The sequence below is a fragment of the Schistosoma mansoni genome (genome assembly GCF_000237925.1).
Source record: "Schistosoma mansoni, WGS project CABG00000000 data, supercontig 0062, strain Puerto Rico, whole genome shotgun sequence".
NCBI classification, from domain to species: Eukaryota; Metazoa; Platyhelminthes; class Trematoda; order Strigeidida; family Schistosomatidae; genus Schistosoma; species Schistosoma mansoni.
Window position 1 is genome coordinate 1,596,316 of NW_017386029.1, and position 26,983 is coordinate 1,623,298.

Genomic DNA, 26,983 nt, shown 5'->3' on the forward strand with positions numbered 1-26,983 from the left:
GAATATGAACGAGCGAGTGAGCGGCAAGCGAGAGAGCGAGTGAACAGGCGAGTAAGCGAAGGAAACGAACGAGGAGCAAGCGAGCGAATAGCAAGCAATTACATAGGCAATTTATAGTCAAATTTAATAAGGGCACAACAAAGCGAAACAAAGGCTGATAATAGTATTTGCGTGCGTACATATATGGGGAGGAGTATGAGTCATCGAATGGTATTTAAGCAGTCAAGATTTCGGCTAGAGTGTCATGTGGTCTAGTGGTATAGCAGTGCAAAGAATATGCAAATTGTTACTATCCAAATAACGATGTCTGTTAAGTAAGTTATAAAAAGGGCTTAACCAAAATTGGCTATAATCGAAATTGATTGTAGGATGGTTGCTATACTGGTATACACCTCTGTAGTCATCTTCATCTGACATTTAAAGAGGGAGGACACGTGCTGTTTTCGATTCCATAGTAAGATTTAATATATAGTGAATGCTATTACATCTGCTGAATAGGTTTTAAATACAATCTTTGGACTTTCAAACTCCGATAAATGTCATTCATTTAAAGAAAGTAACATTCTAAGTAGGAGATATAACTTTCTAAAAGATCGTTATATAATTTTGTCAAAAAGAAATAAGATAAGATTAGGTTTAATTGTCTGATACCATGGTAACATTGTATTATTTGTACAAATACCCATTAAACAGAGAATAAAATCACTGAAGAAGTGGCTTACATTAAGTTACGAAACATCAGAAAATCTAATTTTTTCTACTCATTGGAATATTACAAATATATATTGATTTATTTATAACAATCTATTCAATGGTCAATTTATTCGAAAATATGACCATAAGTTATTTATCTATTAAGAAATCAATAAACATTTATTAAAATTCTAGCCAAACATTGAAATGTTCAATGTCAATACAATGAGAAGTATTGTTTATTGATTAATTTTTTAATTGGTTCCGGTAAAAAGATCTAAAGTTAGGAAAAAATTTTTTAATGGTAAAAATATTGTGATAAAAGCACAAAAAAAAATTGATCGATATTTTTCCCGATCATTATTATTCTAAGATTAACAAATTATGATAGATCTCTAGTTCTGTCTTATCAATGGATAATGTTAACTTAATTCATGTTGGTAGATCCAGACTACTTGGTTGAGGTCCGTGTGACTATCGTAACCAATGGTTTGAGACTCTAGGTGATATGGATCACAATGGTGTAGGTGTATGCACTCTTTATCTTCCCTTAAAACTTGAGATTAAAATTGCTTCATAACTTTCTTCCTTCCTATACTATATCCTTATATACAACCTATCTTTTATATACTACCACCACTAAACTAACTACTATGAATTCGGTGTTGATCTTGTTGGGCTAACGAGATATGTCAACTTGGACCGATGCATATATGTGCCTGGTCTTACGTTGTAGCTGACTGACTGACTGTTTAATGTCACATTGAACTAAGACAAAATTTCAAAATATTCACATTTATTAAATGTATCAATGTTTATTGTCATTTAAATTGAATTTAACCTAGACTAGATGAAATTAGTAGTTTACTTAGGTCGTGTTCAATCTATGTCCATTATGAATATAAAAAAACAAACAATCACAAGTGCTATCTGGCTTAAGTATATAAGTATTACAAAAACAGGTAATGGTCAGTTGTTACAGTTAAGGTAGTTACTGTAATTCGTTGAAAAGTCATAAAAGGCTTTTTGTAATATTAGTATATAACCTCCTTTTTAATTCAGTTCTTACATCCCACTTGTTTGTTATGATTGAGGTAAGGTTAGTGTATCGAAACAGGAATAAGTGATATGGATCGAATAAGTAGATATACAATTTTATTTTACAAAAAAACGAATGCCTGTCTAACAACACTGACTTAACTAGAGGTTCTAAATGATCATTCATACACTGTTTTACAGCTGAAATTTATCACTGCAAATTAACGTTACTAGAATTCATTGGTTATCTCTTGATATAGGTTGATACATTTATAAAGTTACTATATAATCAACACGATAGAATCAAAATTCATTCACATAACTAACTCTTGACAATGGATGTATAAAATTCTTACATTAAGGTTCTATTGGTCACTTTTTCTATATTAAGCTTTCTTCTGGGTTCGAATCTCGCGAGGCGGGATCGTGGATGCGCACTGCTGAGGAGTCCCACAATAGGACGAAACGGCCGTCCAGTACTTCCAGGTTTTCTACGGTGGTCTAGCTTCAATTGACTCACGATTTCAACTATAAATGATCATTCAATTTTCAATTATGAGGCATGACCCTGTCAACTGGTCGTCACTGCTGGCTCTAAATTCCTAATCCTATCTCAAACCCAATAAAAAGTTGGTATTGAACAAGATCAGTTTTGGAATCATTGAAAGATTATTCACAAACTTTAGTCTCATCAGACAATTTCCAAAAGAACAAAGAGATTTTCTACAGTTGTAAACAAATGATCCTTTATCAATCATAACCGATATTTGTTAAAAGTGTCTAGAATTATTGAGCGAGTCTACTAGACAAACAATTCTACTAAAGAAGACTCACTCTAGTCAATGGATTGCATAAAAAACCCGAAAAGGTTAAATTATAAATTTGTTTTCATTGTTAGCTTTATTCAATATTATAGTTTTAGTACAATATAGAATTCTCAGCATAGGGTATTTCAATAAGTTTTCGTTTCTTACTTCCTGGTCGATCCTGACGATAAGTATTGAGTGATCAGCAGTTAGAATTTGCAGTTCAATAAATCAACATCTAAATAATGTACATTCTTTTCGCTGTATACTGCCAGCAACCACGATATCTCTGATTGGACCTTTTGTAACTAGTACAACGAAAGGTTTTACACATTTCAGAAACGCACCTGAGTAGGTTATGCGGTTAATAGCCATAATGATGTATTAAAACAAACAAAATTGGATAACTTGTTGAAATATCTAGATGACAGGAACAGGTAGCCCAGGTGTTTAAACAGGCCGCCATACCATACACAAGTAAACTATACTACTGAAAAAACCTGTTTAAAATATTAGTTTTTTGGTCACTTTTTAACGACATTCAAAATGTGATGACGAAACAATCGTATCTCATAAAGAGTTTAGTAAAATCTATTTATGTTTAGTTGCTAAGACGATTAGACTTAATAAACATTGCAAGAATAAAGAATAGGGATAAACTAAAGAGATTCTTAAGATAACGATAAGAATGTGATGAATTTTTCATGAGAAAATAGCAGTAAACAGAATAAAAAATTAACATGATATTTTAACATGTCTTTTACATTTTTCAAGGTCACTTAAACGTTTTTGGCGAGACTATAATTCACGGACGAACCAGTCAGGTAGAAGATAACAGGTCTCGAATTTGGGAGCGAAATTCTTTCATTCATTTGGCTAAATAGAGTTTTGGCATTATAGCTCATGTTAGTTCGTGATAAAAACTGTAAATCTAATTCTTAACCTTAACTATCAACTGTAAATCATAATTCTTACTCCTCACACTGGTTTATAACCCTCATTTAGTCCTAGTTATTAGATGGACACTCTCAAGGTCAGTTTAGGGTCACCCAAAGGTTGTCCGTTAATTACATTATCACCAAGTTTTTGAAATTTGAATTCAGTGAACTATACGGTTAACTATCCATTACATAGGTTGTAATGAACTCTCTCCCCCTAACCAAGACTTTTGAACCTAGTCCCTAAAGTAGACCTCTAACCTTGAATGTTTTTTGGTTTACTATGATTAAGAATTCACTAGTCTTGAGACTGTGTCCGCTGTAACTGGCCTAATTTTGTATTATAAGTTAACTCACAACCAGACATGTGTTTTCTGATTGCCTGAAAAGCAGTTCCAGGTATCAGTAGGGTTCACTTAATTATCTACTTAGTTGCACCTGTTACCCCTTGTGAAGGCTGTTCACCACGATTCAGATTTAACTTGTTTATTCTGGTTAGCGTTCTTTTCAGCCAGGTTGTTTGCTAAGGGATGAGGTTGCTGACCTCACGCCCAACTCTCCTTTACCTGGGTCTGAGACCGGCAGTAACCCTAGAAGATCTACAGGCAGAGTTCATTAATATTACAAGGTTAACTACAACTCACATTATATGTAGACCATATAAACTGTTTATTTAACATATGAACAAATTGTGATGGTGATTATCACTTCAGAAGAAGACGCTAAAAGCAGTGCATGTAACGAAGTGTTGGAACAATTTGATTTTAGTCTGTAAACGTGTTTTATAAATATAGTATCATCTAAAAGCGTAAGTAGACTATTTAGTGGATGTCTATTGGTTATTCCCATTATTTTATCACATAAGGCAATCATTTCAAGCGGCTTTTTTCGTGTCTCTGGTTATACTACTTAAATCAATTGCATGATTGATACGTGAAATAATGATAAGCAGCTACTTTCGAAAAAATAAACCATGTTGTTCATTCATTCATTATTATTATTATTTCCGTTTATATTTGGACTAGAGACATTATCAATGTACTATTTTTGAAAAATGTATTTCCATGATTATCATCAAAAGAGAACCCCCCACCTTTTTAACATTTATGTTGAGAGAGTAAAACGATAAGCTAATTTGTAAGCTCTACATAATTACTAATTGCATGTATCGAACTCTGGTGTGGTTTTAGTAGTGATGCTTCCTATACAATTTTTTTTTACTTTTGTTTTAGTCGTCAGTTTCATGGTTACTGATTCTTTCTTCTCATTTACCTTCTCGTTCTTTTCTGGTTTTTTTGTCCACTTGATCCCAAATCTATCTCTTTTTGTATCTGTTAATTTTATCCCATTGATTTTGCTCGAAGATATGCGTCATGATTTCTTTTTACTTTCTCTTTAGTATACGTGATGGTGTTATTTTACAAAAAATTCTATCTCGGGGTTGTCACTATGACGGCATTGTCATACTATTTTTCAAGTTAAACCAGACAGCAATCTCTTTTAAAAAAATCAAATCATACGTCATACGGAGTTCATACGACGGACTACACTGCAAAGTGGTACATGGAGGACAACTGACAGATGCATTCCAAGTGAGAACCGGAGTCAGGCAAGGCCGGAGCTGAAACTTGAAGAACTAATACAACCATCATCGAAACTATACAGATATTTCTACAAAACATATTCAATGTATGTTGGTCGGATACCATCAACAACAGCCTACTGTGTGAGAGAACAAACCAACTTCCAGCCGAGGAGGAAATTAGGAAATGACGATGGTAGTAGTTAGGAAATAAATCATCAAACTGAATCACGAAACGAGCGCTAACTTGAAAATCGTGAGGAGAAACGGAAAAGAGGAAAACTAAAAAGCACATTGCGTTTGGAATCGGAAGCAGACATCAAAGTAATGAATAGCGATTGGAAAGCACTGGGAAGGATTGTTCAGGACAGAGTTGGATGGGGAATGCCGGTGGGCGTCCTATGTTCCTCGACGAGGGATAACAGGCGTAATTAATCGATTAATTAATTAATTAGGTAAGTAAGTAAGTAGGTAAGTAAGCAAGTAAGTAAATAAGTAATAGGGCTTCCAGGTTTTCATTGGCAGTCTAGCTTAGATAGCCTCGACATTTCAACTGTGAAAATACCTTTTTTTAATCATTTTGAATTTATGTTATTATTACATAATCAACTGACTCTATTCGTCTTCTTAATCAAGTTCAGTCTATGATGTAAACTATACAAATCAACAATTTCCATAACTCAACTTTTATAGGAATAGTTCTCCTTAATGACAATCATGCGGATCCTATTAATTAGTGCAGTTAGTTAAGTTTACGCTGATATAACATCTACAGGATGAAATTGGATGCGTTGGTGGTAAGATAATTAAGATGATAATTTACTGTATTAACTAACTGAAATTGAAAATATAGACCATTGAACTCTGTATCACTGCCCACATTCAGTGTTTAACTATTGTCAAACTGATTCTTTTCATATTAAAAAATTTATAACGTATACTTTCATATAGACAGAAACAAATATATTTACCTTCTCATCATAATTAGCTGTATTATCATCGTTCGTATTTGGAATTGAAGATTTTTTATTAGTGACCATGTTAATACTTGGTTTAATTGTATAAATGGATCTACGTCTTGTTCCAAGTTCACTTGAAAAACTACCCTTCAATTGTCTAGCTATTATTTTATCTGGATAAGTAGATTCAATAACCTAATAATATAAACGTAAAAGCGTAACCATAGAATGTATGCATATTTTGATTATTTTGACACAATATAAAATTCGGTAAATCCCAGCAAGATATGAACAAATAAAAGAAAATGGTAGAAGGAGTATTTACATCACAATATCTAACAACCTTGACAACAGTGAAGAAAACACCCAGCGCTAACAAATATTCATCAAAAACAGCTAATCATCCGAGTCCATTCAGAGAAAAATTAAACTGAAACAGCAATCTGTGAAACTTTCTACAGTTCATAAAAACCTCCCTTCATGAACATTGTATTTAAGGTGTTGCGAGTTCGTACGTTGAAGTTACCGATCTTGCTTCGCGTTCGTAAGTCGGGATCGCCAATCATGTAATGCCGTGCTTCGTTCATAGTTCACCTCGATAACCGTTATAATACAAATCTTAACGGTGCATAATATAAGAAGGTAAAGGGAAGCGGCAACTACATTTTTATTAACAAATGACGTAGGCCATAAAGCTATGAGCACATGAGCAAGTGTAAGCGAGCGAAGCATACATGACACGTATTGGAGATGGCTGGTAAGCCAACTCGAGAGCGAAGCGAAAATAATGCGTAATGGAGATGGCGGGGAAGCCAACTCGCTATGAGCAAGCATTACTCAATATTTATAGTCAGACAAAAATGAATGACAGACATATGATAAGATACGAAATGTGCACATACATACGCTCATATAAAAGATAGCCAAGGTTAATAAGCGAATAATTAACAAGATACAAATATGACTCATAATGGACAGGCGAATTGGCTTGGCCAGAAGCTAGATTAAAGTATATGAGCTTAACATGTCAAACAATACTACAAAGGGAAATACGGCTGAAAGAACTTTGAGAAATAGTCTAACGAAATCTTTGAGAAAGACTGTTTACACGATTTGGACTGGCATTGTCTTTTCCAGCCAACCTATCATTTATGGATGTATCAACGGTAAAATTCCGCATTGAGCCACAATAATGTGTATTTATAAGTTTACTTGCTCTTGTAGAGCAGGTTACATTGGATGTATAAAGCAAACGCTTTCTAAACGCGATTTCTGTTATCTTGTGTGATTTTTGGAAGAAGCATGTAAAACAATCAATAGTTCAGTATTGGAATATCTTGGTAATTCTCGTTACACTGCTCTATCAGTCAAATCCCTTCAGAATCATCTATATAGTCAAACAATTTGATGAGAAAGGAAGAAACTACCAGTTTAATCAGAGTTCCAATTTACCTTTACAACTGTTTCAATTAGTTTTGGTGTGGCAGGTCTTTCAGGAATAACTTCTATAACTGCGACATCACCATCATTTAATTCATTACTCTTTTCTTTCTGAAGTTTTTTCTTTTCTTTAACTGCCTCATCAGTTGCTTTTTTCTTGTCTCGATTGAGCATTCGTCTATGTATAAAATAGATAGAGGTATTTAATAATAATTATAAAATCGAATAATATTTGGTAATTCAATACCTCTTGAACAAAGACCATTTCATCAAAACGTGCTAGCCGTTTAAAGTCATTCATAGGGTAAGGCGAATTGGCTTGGCCAGTAGCTAGGATAAAGTATATGGGCTTAACAAATAAACTGATACTACAAACATACACTTACAGAAGCCAGAACTATACGTACAAAAATAAACAGAGGACATTTTCACTCCATTCTCATTTCATGTTTGTTACTTCGTTGATGCGCACTGCCGAGTAGTCCCATAATAGGACGAAACGGCCGTCCAGTGCTTCCAGGTTTTCCATGGTGGTCTAGCTTCAATTGACTCATGATTTCAACTATGAAAATACTTCTAGATTCTCATTCCATTCCCTCTACCTGTACTTATTTACTGACTTATTTCTGTTTCCATGTCTTTTCTGATTACAATTGTTTTCACTATTTTATGTTACGCGACTCTTTTCCATAATTATTTATATTTATCTGACTTACGTGACTTTCTCGATAAATATTCCTAGTCTTAAGAACTATATTATCGATTTATCAGGGAAAATAACATTATTATTTTTTATTTATTACCATCCTCCATTGTTATGTTTAATAGATTGTTCTCCGAACGAAGAATAAATGGATGGTTACTGCTAGGATCTATTTATGGATCTATTTATGTTGTTATGTATATATTTATTGTATAACGATTAAGTAACTACATAATATGTATATTCATACGTCTTTTATTATAAGCTTCTATTTGACCTATTGACTACTATTATACAATTTACCGCGCTAAAGTTATTCCCAGTCTATTAGTTACAGTATCTCACAATCACAGCCACTTTTGGCCTGATCTTGTATAATTGTTATTTTCTATTTTATGGTATGATGAGGTCTAATTTACTTGTATATAAACTGCGTATGTTTGATATACATGATTCATTTGGTGGAGGCTGATGTTGATGTTCTGGACTCAAACGGGAGGAGCTCGATGAGAAGAACGAATAATAACTCAAAGTTGACTCTAGGCCGCTCGTGGTGGTTAATGCGTCATTGGTTTGATCATACAAGTCAGTGTTTCTATTGACGATTTAGTCACGTGATATATTAACAGGCCATAAGGAGGTAACTTATTGGTAAACTCATTACTGGTTATCATTGTGAATGAAGTATGGATTAGTCAGAATGGTAGCTCTCCATTGAATCACTCTTTCTTGTTTTATGTGATAACTGATGTATATATACCAATGAATAAAACTTACTGGGATCGTTTCTTCAATAATTCATGTGCTTGTGGATAATTTTTCATTATTTCTTCAAAATCTTGTTTTGATAAACTAAACAATGTTGAAAAACCTTTTGATCTTACATCAGCTGTTCTTCTGTTCTTACCGGATAAAGCTAATAAACTGAAGAAAGCAAAAAAAAATTGGCAATCCATTTGAAGAAGAAAAGAATAAAAAAATGACACACAGAAAAGATGATGATCGAAATTGCTTTTCTAAAGAAAAACCGATCAACATTAAAGTTAGAGGTAATATCTGTTCCTCTGACCGACTAGTTATATTTTAATATGTGAAAATTATATTTGTTATTCAGAGAATAAGACATTGTTTATACTAACCAGCAGTGATTAATGGTAATAGTCCGTAATAATTTATGTAAAAGAATATTTCTAACTACAATATGTTAATATTATTTACCAGGTAATAAGATAATTTTTCATAGTTGAAATCATTAGTCAATTGAAGCTAGACCACTATGGAGAACTTGGAAGCACTGGACGGCCGTTTCGTCCTATTGTAGGACTCCTCAGCAGTGCGCATCCACGATCCCGCCTCGCGAGATTCGAACCCAGGACCTATCAGTCTCGTGCGTGAGCGCTTAACCACTAGACCACTGAGCTGGTATCCAACGGTGTTAATGTCTAACTTCAACCAATTCACCAAGTTGAGCAACCATTCACCAATTGTCTTCAGTGAGTTGATATCTCTACAACAGACCTGGTTGAACTCCACTAGTCACTGCTTCCCACTAGAACTCCAGGAAATATCTCTTGAAGTCAGTCCCACAATAGGACGAAACGGCCGTCCAGTGCTTTCAGGTTTTCCATGGTGGTCTAGCTTCAATTGACTCATGATTTCAACTATGAAAAATACTGAAGTCTCCACAAAAACCCCTTCTGATAATAAGATAATGTAAAATTGTGTTTTTTTAGTCTCATCGTATTCTCTGAACTGGATGATTTAGCTGTAAAGCTTCTATTGTCGTTCTGAATAACATCATCAACAACTTTTGAATAAATCGAGCATTTGGGTAGATTGTTATAAATATTGTTATAATATTCGTATTGTTCCGTTGTACTATTTAAACTTGGATTAATGTTAATTTAGTTGTTTATTCTCTGAAGAAGTGGCTTACACTGAGTCGCGAAACGTCAGAAAATCTAATTTTTCTACTCATTGGGATATTACAAATATATTATTTATTTATTTATATCATCAACAACTCTTCCATGTAGAAGTGAGTTTTCTGATTATTCCATAAGGATTAAGTTAGTTTGTTCTGAAGATCTCATTTCTGACCATGCATATTTTGAGGTTTTATTATCCTTGTGTGTGTTTGAGTTCCTTCTGACTGTTTTGTGATAAGCCTAGCTATTTCATAATGATATATATATATATATATATATATATATATATATATATACCAATATGTGATTCCAGGTTGACTTAAATGCCATAGTTCTAGAAACCCTCTGGCATTCTTGGATATTTCTCTACTTAGAATTTTGACATTTTCTCAGTCTGATTTTTGTCCATAGTTGTCTGTAGAAATTAATATATGGAATATAACATTGCCTTCTCAATGCTAGTCTGTGTTCGTATGTGAACAAAGCAAAACGATGTCCACGGTGCAATCCATTTTTACATGAAAGATGAGTTAAGTGCCAATTTTTTTAACCAACTTTATGTATTATACTGATGTAATATTACTGATTGGCTAAGACTGAAGTAACCTAGATTTTTATTGATTAGACAGTCGGCTATTTTAGTTAGATTTAAAGTAGATCTAAGAAACATCTAGTTGTATGGAACAGTTTATTATTTCGTGATTTTTCGATTATTGTTCGTTAACATAACGTATGACATAATGGTATTGTGTTATTTCAGCAGGGCGATTTATTTAGAAAGCTATAAGCGGCTATAAGGACATGAAGAGATGAAAAAAGCATCTTATATTTGGATATCCCAGCAACTTTGTCAGGTGTCAGAGAAGTAGACTGACCATATTAAAATCATTCTCAGAAATCCGATAGCAGATTCCTATATCATATATGAAAAGAGTTCGAAAATGACAACGAAAATAGTGAAATGTTTTGGAATTAGTATTTCTCATAAGCCAATTCAGTCATTTTGATTCCCTTTTACGCTAACCGAATAACTTAACAGTCAAGGGAGTTAAATTTAATAATACATACAAAATAAACTAAATCAACTCTAAGAAGTTCCGTAGTAGATAAAATAGAAGTTTTTTACATCTTGACATTCAGGAATGTAGATTAGTAGTTAAAAGAGACGATATATCATCACTTCCACCAATGTACAGCAATCATTATAATCAGAAATTTTACTTGACTAAATTTCAGAATGCTATACAGTTTTTAGATGCTTTTACTTAGATCACTCTGCATTCATTATTCACATTAACATAGATCTGTCCTAACAACCTTATGAAGGTAAAACAATTACATAGTAAGAAATTAACCTAGTTGTTCAATATATTAGAGTATAAAAGTATACAAACATAACAAAACCTTCAAAGGCACCTAATCACAGAAAAGTTCTTTAGAATTTAGTACATTTGTACCAACTCTTTTTTATCTAAAGTTCCCATCGATGATGTTATTCAGAAAGACAATAAAAGCTGTACGATTAAACGTGTAGGGGCAATTGGCCGATGATCAAAAACTAATAGTGATCGATTTTTAATGAATTAGTACCGAGCGATATCCAAAACTCATTAATCATACTAACCAGGAAATCTGAAAATCTTGGATTTCATCCATTTTGTGTGTCACAGTTGTTTAATGGTAAAATATGAAAATTATACATTAAATACATCCGTTGCAAATTCTCTTTGTATTGCCCTTCATATACTTGATTATTCCTCTAATTATATTGTTATTTCAATCGCTCTCCTATTTCCTTTCTGTTCGCTTCATTTTAATCTTCTGCTATTAGGCATTTCACTTCCGATTGGTGCTACATATTACTTATATCTATCATCATCATTAGCATACACCACATTATTATTGTACTAATATATCATCGTAATGTACTTGAGAGTGAGGAAAATATTTTGAATATCCGTTATATCAATAATAGTGTTAAAGTGGGATAATATAAATACAGTTAAACTGCCAAGTTAGTAATTTTCATGTAAAGAAGTGAAATCTAAGGTTTACAGAAAAGAATAATCTTAAATTACTTATGATGTTACCATAATCATCAGTTATACCATCAAAGAATAAAAAAAAATCAATATTTTCAGTAAATAACATACCTTATTTCACCGAATACACTGCCTTCTTTAAGTGTAACAAATACAATGGAATTATTAGGACCACCAACAACTTCAACTGCACCACTTTTTACAATATACATTTCTTTACCGACTTCACCCTAAAGTAGATAGATGTTTAACAAATAGCTTCAGTTACAGAGTAAAAAATGTTCGTTCAGTAATCTTTATACCTTCCTTACTATTTCTAGTAGATAAAAATGATTTATTAGAATTAAAATGTCAGAGAATAGACTAATATTTTAACGGTTGTATTTATGAGCCAATGTAAGTTAGATCGCCATTGAATACTTGGAAGCGTGGGACTTCTGTTTCGTCCTAGTATGGGACTCCTCAGCAGTGTGCATACATTGTCTTGCACACGGGCTTTGAACCCAAGGCCGTCAGTGTCGCGCTTGAACGCATAACCTCTAGACCACCGAACTGGTATCCAACGGTGTTAATGTCTGACTTCGATGGATTTATGATCTTGTGCAACCCTTCACCCATTGTCTTCGGTGGATGACTGTCTTACACTCAACACACATTGAACCCCACTGGTAACGGCTTCTCACTAGAAATTCAGGAAATACATCTTAAAGCTCGTCACTAGTGAGCACATATTTGTTTTACTAAATAAGTAAACATTATATGCAATTCATTATTTCTGGTAATTAAAACCAATATTCTATTATTAACAGTTTTGTGAAGAAGCCAAAAAACTATGTTTTAACAACTGGACGATCAATAAATTCCACATTAGGATCAAATCTACAGTAAGATAAAGACATTGTATATCTTGAAGAATCTTTTTTCATTTATGTAAGCCTGATTCTAATTCAGGTGACTTAATATATTACTACTGTTTACGACTATATTAATTGGACTAGCTTTCAATTTCATAACCATAACAGATCTATTCAAGTACATCAGTTATAAAGTATGGTAATAAAAGATTAAAAATTTCAACTTTTTTATTTTCAATATACTTCACAGTTATCAGCGATACTGATTCATGAAAATATTATATTATTGCATCCAGCTGACGAGCCCCAAATAGGAAAAAACGCGCATCCTGGATTCCACTGCTAGCCACTATCTATCTTTGCTTATTATAAATTAATATTTCATATTTTGATTCAGTTATTCAATTAGGAAGAGATGCGTATTAGTTATGAAATATTATATCAGTTGTTTTTAGTTTCTCCGGGAAATAGAAGTAGATATGAAAAGGATGAATAACAACTGTAAAGAACTGGAAAGGATTACTAAGGACAGGGTTGGATGGAGAAAACTGATGTGCGTCCTATGCTCCTCCACGAGGGGTAACAGACGTAAGTAAGTAAGTATCTTGAGTTTCATATTTCATGCAAAGTGTATCAATGTATTCGAGATATTTCCATCAATATCATCGGTAAATTATTATTTGTACAACAAACTATTATATTGTTAATAAATGTATACAGAAATGCATTTATCATTTAGTTAACCAAGTGTTTTATATCTGATATTGGATCTAAAAACAAAACTGAATACATACCAAGTTTTCATTTTAAAGTGATATTGTAAATGTCACACGTTCAAGTTTAAGATAATTATTATGATCACTTTTATTTGTTGATAATGTATTATGAATATCTGAACGAAGAACAAATATCTATACAATGCTTTGTAGCTATAAGTGGTATTTTGGTCAATGTGGTATAGTTTCATTAGTTGAGATCATGAGTCAATTGAAGCTAGACCACCATGGAAAACCTGGAAGCAGTGGACGGCCATTTCGTCCTATTGTGGGACTCCTTAGCAGTGCTCATCCACGATCCTGCCTCGCGAGATTCGAACATAGAGCCCGTCGATCTCACGCTCCAACGCTTAACCTCTAGACCACTGAGCTGAAATTCAACGGTATTAATGTCTACCTTCAACCAGTTCACGGAATTGTGCCACTGTACACCAATGTCTTCGTGGATGCGCACTGCCGAGAATCCCATACTAGGACGAAACGGCCATCCAGTGATTCCAGATTTTCCATGGTGGTCTAGCTTCAATTGACTCATGATCTCAACTATTGTAATCACTATAATATCCACAAAACTCCTAATATCAATGTGGTATAAGTATTCGATATTCCATCTGTTACAAACAGGTTCACATGATTTTAGAAATAATTAGTACTTTTTTGTTTGGACTATTGAAATGAATGAATAGGAAGCTTATCGACATTGATATGATACAGTAAAGGGGACTAATAAGTGCCAAAGAGACTGAATTATTGACACGAATTCCCAAATGAATCGAAACTCGAAGAAAATACAGCTCTGTTGATTTTTTTTACTTTGATAAAGTAGGCTGGTTTGTATACACAACATTAACACAAGACTAAACGTGATCAGATGACATATGAGCTTGAAAGACATAGATTTTATGATTGATTGACTTGTTAATGAATTAGGACGTGAATGATTCTTGAATATCGTATCGTATCTGAATACTTGTAACTGATATGTATACTTGTAATTAGGTTCAGGAACGAAATTGTAAACAGGTAGAATTTATTGAATCATTTTTCAAGATCATCTTAAAAGGTAGCTATGTTTACCGACCGAAAAATGCATTTCATTCCTTTTGTTTAATATTCAAGACATGCTTACAGCATAAATATCCTTAATTAGTCTTCTTCCATACTAGGATGAAATGGCCTTCCAGTGTTTCCAGGTTTTCAATGGTGGTCTAGCTTAAATCGACTCATGAATTCAACTATAGACTTCATTTATTGTATTAAAAAAATTATTATTGTTGGTAGTATGAATATTGTTAGTCAAAAAAGAAATTTCGGCGAAAGCATAGTTTGGGAACGAACTTAAAACAACCTCGACAAATTTCCACGAAGTTCCTGGCCAGTCACAAAGCAGCATTCGTAGGTAGATAGTTTACCGAAAATAAAACATTATTTCAAAGTCTAAACAGATTTTGCTCAAATAATAGTCTTTTACAAGTTACTCTACCTGCAAACCCTAAAAAAGACATATAAGCTCTTCCTAATAGATATAGTTTGTTCGTATTCGCTGATCCTTAAATGAACCCAAACAGATTTTTAAGAGTTACCCCATTATTCCTAGTTGAAGTTCAGACTGTGAGTTTTGAGTTTGAGTTTTCATCACAAACTGACATCAACTATGGATAAATAAATCTCACTTAAAAATATAAAAGACGGTATCTGATTAGTTAATCAATAAAGCGTAATACCACTAAGTTTGGGTTGGTTTCAGAATTAAGGGTTAGGGATTTGAACAATCTTAATGGACATAATTAAGCATTTGGTAAGTTTAACACGATCTTTTTCACTCTGTGGCTGAAAAAACTCAACTACATTTATCATAATAAACATTTTGAACGGCTTACAAAGGGTCTTTGTACTGATCGGCACACATGATATCTGAATTCCTTTCAAAAACCTTGAAATTCGCGCTTTTGATTCTGATCGGCTCATTAATAAAGTTTACTTTTACCTAAATTTCATAATGAATTTAAATTCAACTTTGAAGATTGCCGTCATTGTTAACTTATCTTATTTTCCAAAGTTCCTAATATCATTAGGTATATACGTGACTTATAGATATTAGCTGATTGTTTTTGATAATATTCATATTTGAAAGAAAAAATTAATCAGATTTTCAAAACAAATATTCTATTTTTAAGTTACATTACAAAAGCAGAAGGTCCATACGATGCAAAGAAGTCAAGGATTAACGTTCAGTTAAGGAGAGTTTTGTGAAGAATGGTTTAATTCATAGGCTGTAATTGTAACATGTTAGTCTTAACGGTGAAATGTTTGCCACGAAACTTAAAGGTCTTAGTTTCGATCCATATTGTAGTCATGGGTGTGCACTAGTAAGGAGACTCATATTAGGACCAAATGGTTGTCCAACATTTTATAGTTTTCAACGCAACTCCAATTTAGCTAAATCTTTGATAAATACAACTTATAAAGTTTACAAATAACTTCTCAAAGTTCTCATACCGTTTGTCTGCCGATTGTGTAAGTTATGCTTTAGTGATTTGAGAAATATGAAGATATAATTTCAGGAACTTTTAGAAAATTTGTACAACACGAAAGCGCGTGTTCTTTGTTGTGGCAGTAGTGTCATGGTCTGATTGAAAGGATTTTACAGATAGAATACGAATCATATTGATTTTTTTTTCGGTTATATTGCTTTCGCCATGTCATTTTCAGTATAAGATGAAACATATAGTAGCCTTGCTTACATAGAGCTTTGTATGTGTTCAAATTAGATAAGCCTTTAATTTAATGGATTTGTCAGTTAGATAGTGTTGTTTTAATCTTTAGTAATTCACCTACATATCTTTTATGTGTCTTCACTCTAGCGTAGATGGGTATGTATGGTTGAACGCATGTGACAATCTACTCATTTACTTATCTAAACGGTTTGAATGTTGATTACTTGAAGGCTTGACGACAAATTTTTATGTACATACATGTTTGTCCATTAAGATACAATCATTGATTCATTTTTCGCTATGGCACTGCTGATTGTTTGGTTAGAGCTGCTTGTCCAAATAAGCTATTCTGTCTACTTTGTTTCAACTTCAAGACGGGGAATTATACCAATAATCGTGAATATAAACGCAACAAAACCATAAGCCAATCATCATTGCTAAGCGATTCACTCATTGAATACAGGTACTCTCTACAAACCCTTTCATCAAGGATGTGTTCACAAGTCATAAATTTTGGATTCCACGCTAAATTCTTTATCTTGATCCTCTTCTCTTAGCAGTATCAAAGAATTACACATTAAAAAGATTATTTAGTTAAATTCAGCAAAAAACCAACCAATGTTCAAAATGTTATTATATCCATTAAAAAAAACGGTGGAATTTCTATCTTTTGATGCGTAGAGTTAATAATATTCATTCATAATATACATTACAGTAGTTCAAAAGAATATTATAGGAAGGTCTCAATTCTAAATGGAATATATATATAAGTACTTTACCATACCTTTCGACAAATATAATCCTTGGGTAGAAACACAACAGGTTTCAATTTCAATATCATGTCGTAGATGAGAGCTTTTTCACAATTCTAAAATGTATGTTCATATATTAATGCATATTACATTAAGTTAGATGTAAATTAATTATGATTGGTTAAATGAAATGGGTAAAATAAAACCGATTTTGCGATGAGATAGTGGTTGAAGGTGGTCAAACGGAAACCCTGGACCAGGGTTTCGTGCTATTTGGCGCTCGTCAGCAAGGTATACTTGTAATCTTGAGGGAACCGGTGCTCCCTGACGGACTCGATTCTGATTCACTCAGCTTCAGAGTCAAAAACGTTACCACTGAGCTATACAGGCCTCGACCGACCTCCTGTAGGACTGAGATATAATCACAATTGATTGATCACTGGGTGGTGATCAATGTCATGTGTGTCAAGTTCTTTTTAGTGCAAATCGAATGCTATCGACCAAGTTGCATAGTGCCCACTAGTCTAGGTGGATCGACAGTGTTGACCACTTTCAATCACTATCTTATCTCAACATAGTGCACACAGTGCCTGGCCTTTTAGACAGCAGCAACAGGTAACCCAGATATTCAAGTAGGCCACTTTGGGGTTTTTACATACTAATTATTGTTTAATCGAATATTTGGTGTAAGTGTTATTTAGTATTCTTATATTTTTTCACCTCACAACGAAAGATCAGTCACCGTTTAAATAACCCAATGATAATATTTTTGATTATGATACTGAATAGTGTATGCTCGAATCTAACAAGTCACACGAATTCCCTCAAGATTGCAAATAAAACTTGTTAGCGACCACCAACTATAACAGATTACTTTCCAGCCATTTGACATACGTGATAAACATCAAATTTCACTGTAAAACATTCGGCTTCACATTTCATAAGTTTAATTTAGTATAGCTGTGTATAATAGTACGTTTATTGATGAACATTCTATGTAATCAAGGACATGATTCACTAGTCTAATTTTCAGCAGTACATAATTGCGATCAATTGAAACGATACTTTCTGAGTCAAAATTACACTTTAATGAGTAGCACTTACATGCTAAATCAATGGGGTAAACTGAAAAGTGTTATGTACTGTAGTGAACAAGGACGCAAGTGGAGGCAATCGAACGAATGCATCACATTACAGAACATCTCATTAAAATCTGAGAACCATACAGTAAATAGTTAATTTTCAAAATATTGACAAATTGTCTCAAACTTAACTGTTCCTTCATTAAATATCAGTCCATCGTCCCAGATTTTATTGTTCATGAATTTTCATACCGATTGCGTTTCGTTCCCGTTCTTTTCTTAACGATCTTCTACTGAAATACATTTTAGCCTGACCATCCTTATATATTACTTATGTGTATATAAGTAACCCACACCACATTACGACATACTCAGGAAATATAGAAAATATTACGGATAACCTCAAGCTTTATATGTAGAACAGATTATGTAGAGTAGATTATTTAACTCACCTGAAATAAAGTAACTTTACTTAATGTATGAAAATGTACACTAATAGCCAAATCACTTTTTAATTTTATTGGTAAACATTCAAATAATGAATTTTCATCTAATAATAAAAATAAATAAACATAAAATTTATTTATTTAATCAATTAAGTAAAATGTATTAATCATAGATAATATATATTATGGTTGAGAGATGATGAAATAAGTATGAACTGAATAAGAGATCAGTCAGTCAGTCAGTTACAACGTAGAACTTCGTACGTACGTACATCAGTTCGAGTTGCCATACCACATTAGCACACTGATGTAGTTGTCGATTCAAATCCCAGAGTGGAAGAAGTAGTGAAAGTATAAGCAGTAATCCGAAAGATTGGGGTTTGAAGATGTTAATGAAGGAGTATAAACCAGTGAAATAGATTTGAAAAGAGAAAAAAGTAATGGACATGGAGAATTCAGAAAGTTAGAATTTGAGAGAACACAAAGAGTGGATGCACCTTCTCCATTGCAAATGATTTTGAGTTATGCCATTCAAGGTCCCTAACCATCGGTTGCTATCATCTCGCGAATCCCAACCAGGTAGTAGTCTACACCTAACAGCATGGCTCAGTCCAATTGTCAGTGACTTCATGGTTTTGTGCCACGTTTTGGTCTGGCCACCCCTAGCTTTCTTCCAACCTACTCCTACACCATAAAACATTGCACTTCGGGGCAGTCGGTGGTTGGGCATGTGTAATACGTGTCCCAGTCATCTCAACTGATGAAGTTTCACTACTTCATCAGTCGATTTGCCATCCCTACCTAATACCCGTTTCCTAACAACTGTATTACTTACTCGGTGGTCCCAGGATATACGAGCAATGCTTCGAAGACACCTATGATCGAATGCTAGTAGCCCACGAATATCCTCTACTCTTACCGACCATGTTTCAATGCTATAAAATAAATATGAACTGAATAAGAGATAATTTGAATGAATTTAGTTATATTATTTTGATTATTTCTGATAATATAGACAATTGAAAATTATTCATTCACTTAATTAATCCTTAAAGTTTAGATCATTTTCTAATTTTAGCTAGATTAACATTGAAAACTTGGAAGTATTAGACAGAAGTTTCATCATAGTGTGAGACTTCTCGTATCCATAACCGTGCTACAAGGAATCAAAACCAGAACCTTCAGTTCAATATGCGAACGCTTAATCTTTTGGACCACTAATCCAGTACCCAATGTATAAATGCCTAACTTCAAGCATTAATGTATCCTGGTTTTTGGAGTGAAAATGAATATTCATCTATAAATAATATGGATATGAATTTCTTGAAGTTCAAAAGCCGTATACCGAGGAATCACTAAATCAAAAATATATCAGTAACTTAATCATTACATTGACTGTGTATCAGTCTATATTATACATCAAATAGAGTTGAAACCACATTGTTAATATAGTAATTAATTTTACCTGATTTTGTTTGATTAATCTGTATCTTACTTACATATGCTTGTTATCCCTCGTTCAGGGGAATAGGACGCTTAACAACATTCTACATCCAACTCTCTCCTAAACAATCTTTCACAGTTATTTCCACTTGCAATCCATCCTTCTCTTGTCTGCTTCTTATTCCCGATGTAGTGTGTTCTTTGGTCTTCCAGTTTTCCGTCTACCTTCATGATTCCAATTTAGATCTTGTCTCGTGATTCAGTTTGCTGATTTCCGCAACGTATGTCCTATCCACCAACTCTAACGTCTTTTCCTAATTTCCTCATCAGCTCGAACCTGGTTTGTTCTCTTCCATAGTAGGTTGATGCTGATGAAATCCGATCAACTGACATTCAGTATCTTAAATAGACAACTGTTTATAAATACTTATACCATTTTGAGGATGGTTGTAGTAGTTCTCCAAGTTTCAGCTCCATACAGTACAACTGTGTTGATGTTCGTAATGAAGATTGTGACCTTGATATTGGTTGACAGATAGTTGTTTTGAGTTGCATATGTTCTTCGATTGTAGGAATATTGTCGTTGCTTTGCCAATTCTCGATTTTACGTTTGCATCCGATTCTCTTCGTTCATCGATAATGCTGCTGTTCAGGTACGTGAAAGTTTGCACATCTTCCAGAGTTTTCAATCAATTGTGATTGTGTTGGTGTTCTCCGTGTTGCATTTGAGGGTGTTGCTTTCTCCCTTGCGTATATTGAGGCCTACTGATGCAGAGGTCGCTGCTACACTGGTTGTATTGACCTGCATTTGTTCGTGTATATGGCATAGAAAAGCTAGGTCGTCTGTGAAGTCCGGATTGTCTAGTTGATTCTGAGCTGTCCATTGCATCCTGTACTTCCCAACAGATATCGAGGTATTCATCATACAGTCAATCATCAGAAGAGGAATGGCAAGAGTAAGCAGCCTTTTATGACACCGGTCCTCATTTGGAACGCGTCTGTCAGCTACCCTCCATGCACCACTTTGTAGTGTAGTCCTTAGTATGAATTCCTCATGAAGTTAACGATTTTCTCAGGTACTCCATAATCTGTATCAAGCGCATGAATACTACACTTGCCAGTATGATTAAGCTTACCATTAAGATATTACTATTCATTTGACAATAATTTGAATTCTTTTACTGTACATTACAAAAAGGATATTATATTACCATCTCTGTAATAATAATGTTAGACAAAGTGAACTGTGGAGAAATTATTATCGTGACAAAACTTTTCAATGGATGAATATAGCTATTTGAACAAAACGGCAGTTCAAATCTATATAAGCTATCTATAAGGAAAGCTATGTATTCAGAAAAAAAAGTCGATCAAAGTTAACATTCAATAATAAGACCTGTAGTTAAACGTACTAAATGTTTTCTGTTGATCCCAATTATACATAAACCAACTGCGTACTTTATCTACAACATGTTGTGGAGCATGTAACTGTTGCATAGATGATAATGTAGCATCCATTACTTTACGATAATTCACTTTATTTGCACTTGCTGAATCCAATATATCAATGACCTTGATAAAAAATGTACATAAATGTATATGTATGAATGATAAAGTAAGTAATATTGATTTGATCCATTTTAACCCTGGAGTTTATATGACTATATCGATTACGGTAACCAAAGTAGTCATTAAAAAATAATTGGTAAGTTTATAGAACTATTCAATAGAAATTGTAATTTGGAACCTATGTTCAACTGTCACCTAGGGTTTCGGACTATTAGGTCAAATAGATGATCCTGTTGCTCAGGAAGTCAAGCACAGTGAATAAATAGCTCCATAAAGAACCTGTAATTGTTTGGCTAATCAGTGAAAATTTAGATTTCCGAAAAAGTTTTTTATAATAGGACTGACAAAATTTAACTTTCATATCAGGAAATTCCAATGACTCAACAATAAATGTTCAGGCTAAACTATTTAATGACTATTAATAGGAATTTAGCTACTTTCGTATTGTCCGGTTAGCAATATACATACATTGTCATTACTTAGTGATCAATCAATTGCCAATATCTTAGTCCCATAGTAGGTCAGTTGCAGTTTGAACAGCTGTTTTCTACGTGCTGTTGGAGAATATGTAAATGAATGTGTATTTTTAAATCATTGTATTGTTTTCATAATTTATTTGTGAAATCGATATGTGGTTAGTAAAGTAAAGATGGTTATTCACTGAGCTTGAACTGGTAAACACGGATTACCGGATTTTTACTTTGGGATTTCTTTCTTAATACTGATTTCTAATCTAGGTTCACTGAGTGTAGACTGCTTGTAATTAAGTTGAACAAAGTATCACCTAGCGTATATACTAGTTCTCTAATATTGGTCATGAATTGTGTATCTAGTATAACGCGACCTGGTCTTTGTGTATCGTACCGATCGAGTACCTAGCTGATTAGTAGCAAAATCTCAGTTATCGGTCGTATTATCGTAAAACATGGGAAGGAGAATGTATTTTTACTCACCCCCCCCCCGTTACATCGGAATCCTAATTCTTTCCAATAATAATTTTTGAACACTAAAATTACATTTCAACACGCATAGCGTGAAAATCAAGCTCCAGTTAACTATTCAAAATACAATTAGAGCGATTTGAATTTACAAGCAGAGTTGGATGATGGCCAGCAAAGGAATCCATGGCAATCACTTCGTCCATTTTGCAACTCATCACCTGGGTTCGAGTCCCAGAGTGAGCATCAACTCTGAGATGCAGGTACATCCAGCTTGTGAGTCCCAAATAGGACGAAACGCGTGTTCTGGATTCCACTGCTAGCTACTATCCATCTTTGCTTACATTAATCATTTTATTTACATGCTATAATTGTAAACGATACATTTACTATGAACTTGTCTATTCATCATTCGGTACATTAATTTGGATTTAGAATTAAGGAACCAGATCGGAATTTATTTATTTATTCAAAAGTATTGAATATATTAAAACAAGCGAAATCTATTGTAACCAGAAGAAACGTAAATATTAAAATTACACCTTAAATTTAACTCCTAGATTAATAATAGTTTCAGTTACAACGTAAATGTCAAGGTAGTTTGCAAAAAAAGACGTTGGTTATGAAATTTCTATGGTAGAAAAAAAATTGATAATGTGAACTAAATAATTGACCTGCATTTTCACTTTCAGATGTAGCCATAGTAATCGAAGTGAAAAGATTCTATGGTACATTAAGTGGATAAGTATACCATTGACTTATTACAAGTTGATTAGTTGGAAATTTAGTCATTTCAAACTAAATAGATAGACATTATATGAATTATATTCTATCCTATTGGATTAAATAACATATTCATGAGTCATAATAGAATAAGAGATATTAGGTGGTTGGAAGTAGGTAGCAGGAAATCATGAACCTAAGTTCCTTGTTACTAGGTACTTGTCAGTAAAGCATACCTGTAATCAAGAGGGAATTGGTACTGTCTGTTGGATTTTAACTCTCGTCACCTGAATTTGTGGTTTGAGATATTGCCACAACTATAGCTTCCACAAACCTACGAATACATTCCCAATGGTGAAAAGGCTGTTTCAAGAATGATCCTTCGATCAGTTTCTTCCTATTGTTATTTAGAATGGTTGTCTACGTTTCTTGGGCTTATCTGAGTTTATAATTTTGGCTGAATTGAAAGTCCTTTTACTACCCTGTGCTGTATTGCTTAAATTTCCCTCCTTCAGTAGTTGTGCTCAGATTTTTCAAGATGTCTTGTATTGGTCAGTTACAGTATATTTTCTGAGTCAAAATCAGCTGTAATTTATATTAAAGGACTAGTCACCGAATGAACTTAAGCATAAGACTGGTTACAGACAATAGATCTATCAAATAATCAATATATATTTCTGATTTTATATTCATTGATAACAATGTAATATGACATTTCTGAACTCTTGTTTTTCATTTTCACCGACATTTTCCATAATTTTGCTTATTTTTGTACCCTTGACATTTAACAATTCTATTCAGCATGACAGTGAAGACCTTGTGGTTGCAGTGACAATGTATATCGATGAAATTTAAACATCTCAATATCAACATGAATTAAATGTAAAAGTTACGAACTCGACTGTCCACTTGTTTTTGATGTGCGTCACTATGTAACCGCTCGACTTATTCTACCACGTTCGGTAAGAATTACTCTTACTGTCTAATGAGTTGCGTTAATCAAACATATCAGTCCAATCCCAAATGGTAAGAAGGAAATGCTGACGAACGCACTCTACTGGTCAACATCTGACTTTACCTTCTGTCGAAACAGACATGCGCTACTGGTTGGAAATATAGCTTAATTCTCTGATGGGCACATGCGTTAATAAACAAGTTTGTGTGTATATTTAGATTGTGTTAACCGATAAAAGCTTATGTATCAGTATCAGATTCTGATGACCGTAACACATAACACTGTACCATTGTTTAGGGTATCTTTGAGAAAACTGATTAAGCCTATCCATAGGGTTATATAATCATAACGATATTCTAAAGTTTTTAATGTTGATGGAAACAATCGAATTAAGCTGAGGTGATTCTAAAGTCACATCAGTTAACTAGTGAAGTGTAAAGTTATATAATTTTGCATAACTATGTCAATTAATATTTCAGTCAGTTTTATTTGAATGGTTTTTACGGTTTTAACAATAACTCAGCTTAATGAAAATGATTTGGAGTTAATTTATAGAATATTATCAGAAGGGGGTTATGTGGAGATTTTAGTAATCTTATGTAGTTGAAATCATGAGTCAATTGAAGCTAGACCACCATCGAAAACCTGGAAGCACTGGACGGCCGTTTCCTCAGCAGTGCGCATCCACGATCCTGCCTCGCGAAATTCGAACCCAGGACCTATCAGTCCTGGATGTGCACTACTGAGGAGTCCCACGATAAGACGGAACGGCCGTCCAATGCTTTCAGGTTTTCCATGTTGGTCTGGCTTCAATTGACTCATGATCTCAACTATATAAAATTATGAAATATTCTTTATGATTGTAGACTATTGAAGTGATGTTTGATTTTATTAACAAAAAATGTCGTATAAGAGGAAACTTTCTGAACACTATACCCAACCAATAACTACGAGTGTCACGGAAATGTACTCGAAATGGTTTTGCTTTGTAACAGAGTTTCACCTAATTAACCTTGTATTTTTCAAAATCTTGTGAAACTACAAAAACTGATTGAATATGTTATCTGTCCAAATTTTATTTACTTTACCTGACCAATCAGAATAGCTGATACAAGTATCCCACTTAACCAATAGCAAGTCATGAATAAAAATTCGGAACTATTCGTTGCTGCAGGTAATGAACCAATTGAAGTTGCAGTCTTCATACAAACATAGAAAGAATAGACGTATCTAAAATTGAGAAACGTTTAACAAAATGATAGAGAAATAAAATACTGAGTAGTTACAAAATATTCTAACTATGTATATATATGTAATAGTTACAGTGAGAACCATTGATCATTAAATACCTTGTTAAACTACTATTTACGTAATACCAAAAATAACATAGTACTTATATATGTAGGAGTCCCTCATGGTATACGTGTATAGAAATCTGTTTTGTTCGACTAAATAAAATGCTTGACAAATAAATACGTGTCAGAATGGGAATTTTCGGAGATCGTAGTAATTTTAATAGTTGAATTCATGAGTTGATCTAAGCTAGACCACTATTGAAAACCTGGAAGCACAGAACAGTGGTTTCGTCTGAGTATGAGACTCCTCAGCAGCGAGCATCCATTAATGTCATTTTTTAAACTTATTATCTACTTTAATCTTATTCTCACATGATTGATTAATAACATCCATTTTCAAGACATGAGAACGTATATGTAAGTATTCGCTTGGCTTGATCAGCATTTATTTGACTGTGTAAGCTGTCATTCATTAATGTTCTGATCATTTTCTCGATTAATCCATTCGTCACAAGATACATTCGTTTGTTTCATTCACTATTCGTTTGTCTGCTAATTAGCATGCTTGACATGATTCTTTTATCTGATACATTTCGTAATAAATTTTCTTATATCACAAATTGTTAACTTAACTAGAAAAGAAAATTGTTGATAAAATATTTAGGGCATAGATACGATTCGAACTAGATGTGTTCACGAATGCGCCAATAAAACACATGGGATCACTTCATCTTGACTCCTAGTACATTTCAGAATAACGATAAATGGTTGAACTTATATTGTTGATATAATTCATGCCCAAAGAAACAGTATAGGAAGAGTTTTAGTAAAACCGAAATGTAACACACAGAACCAATGTAGTTAACATCGTTTTCTGTTTGATGGTGACTATTTAAATGAATAAATAACTGTTATTAAAATGGTTACCACATATAAAGTTTCCGTCGATTCCTGTTCAGATTCATAGTAGCATATATATTATCCTATTATTTGGTTTAAAATATTTGGATACTAGTCTGTACGATCATATCTTAATAAGTTTAAAGTGTTCATTGGCAATGTTAGAGCGATCATCATGTTACGAGAGTAGTTTCAGTCCAGTGACAACACCATGAAGGTAATACTAAGAGCGAATAATATGTAGTGTCGGTTGATATGTTAAGCCCACATGGCTTATTCTAGCATCCAGACAACCCGATTTACTCATTCTACTTCAGTTACATTTTGACCATGTTAATTCGCTTATTCGCTTATCAACCTTGACCGTTTTCATATGAACGTATGTGTATATACTTCTATCTTAT

The 26,983-nt window shown here is 33.4% G+C and overlaps 1 protein-coding gene across 1 annotated transcript in view; it reads right to left on the bottom strand.

Moving 5' to 3' along the window:
• Positions 1-910: 910 nt before the first annotated feature.
• Positions 911-26,983, bottom strand: part of Smp_155040 (cyclic-nucleotide-gated cation channel,putative) — a gene marked incomplete at both ends in the record, with an annotated part of 47,257 nt that continues 21,184 nt past the window's right edge. Inside the window, 9 exons of the mRNA XM_018790575.1 lie at positions 911-970; positions 6,029-6,211; positions 7,469-7,634; positions 8,937-9,083; positions 12,241-12,359; positions 17,261-17,344; positions 18,763-18,860; positions 21,612-21,771; positions 25,473-25,614. Of these exons, the coding sequence (XP_018646204.1) occupies positions 911-970; positions 6,029-6,211; positions 7,469-7,634; positions 8,937-9,083; positions 12,241-12,359; positions 17,261-17,344; positions 18,763-18,860; positions 21,612-21,771; positions 25,473-25,614 (1,159 nt within the window). The remainder of the gene's footprint in view (positions 971-6,028; positions 6,212-7,468; positions 7,635-8,936; positions 9,084-12,240; positions 12,360-17,260; positions 17,345-18,762; positions 18,861-21,611; positions 21,772-25,472; positions 25,615-26,983) is intronic.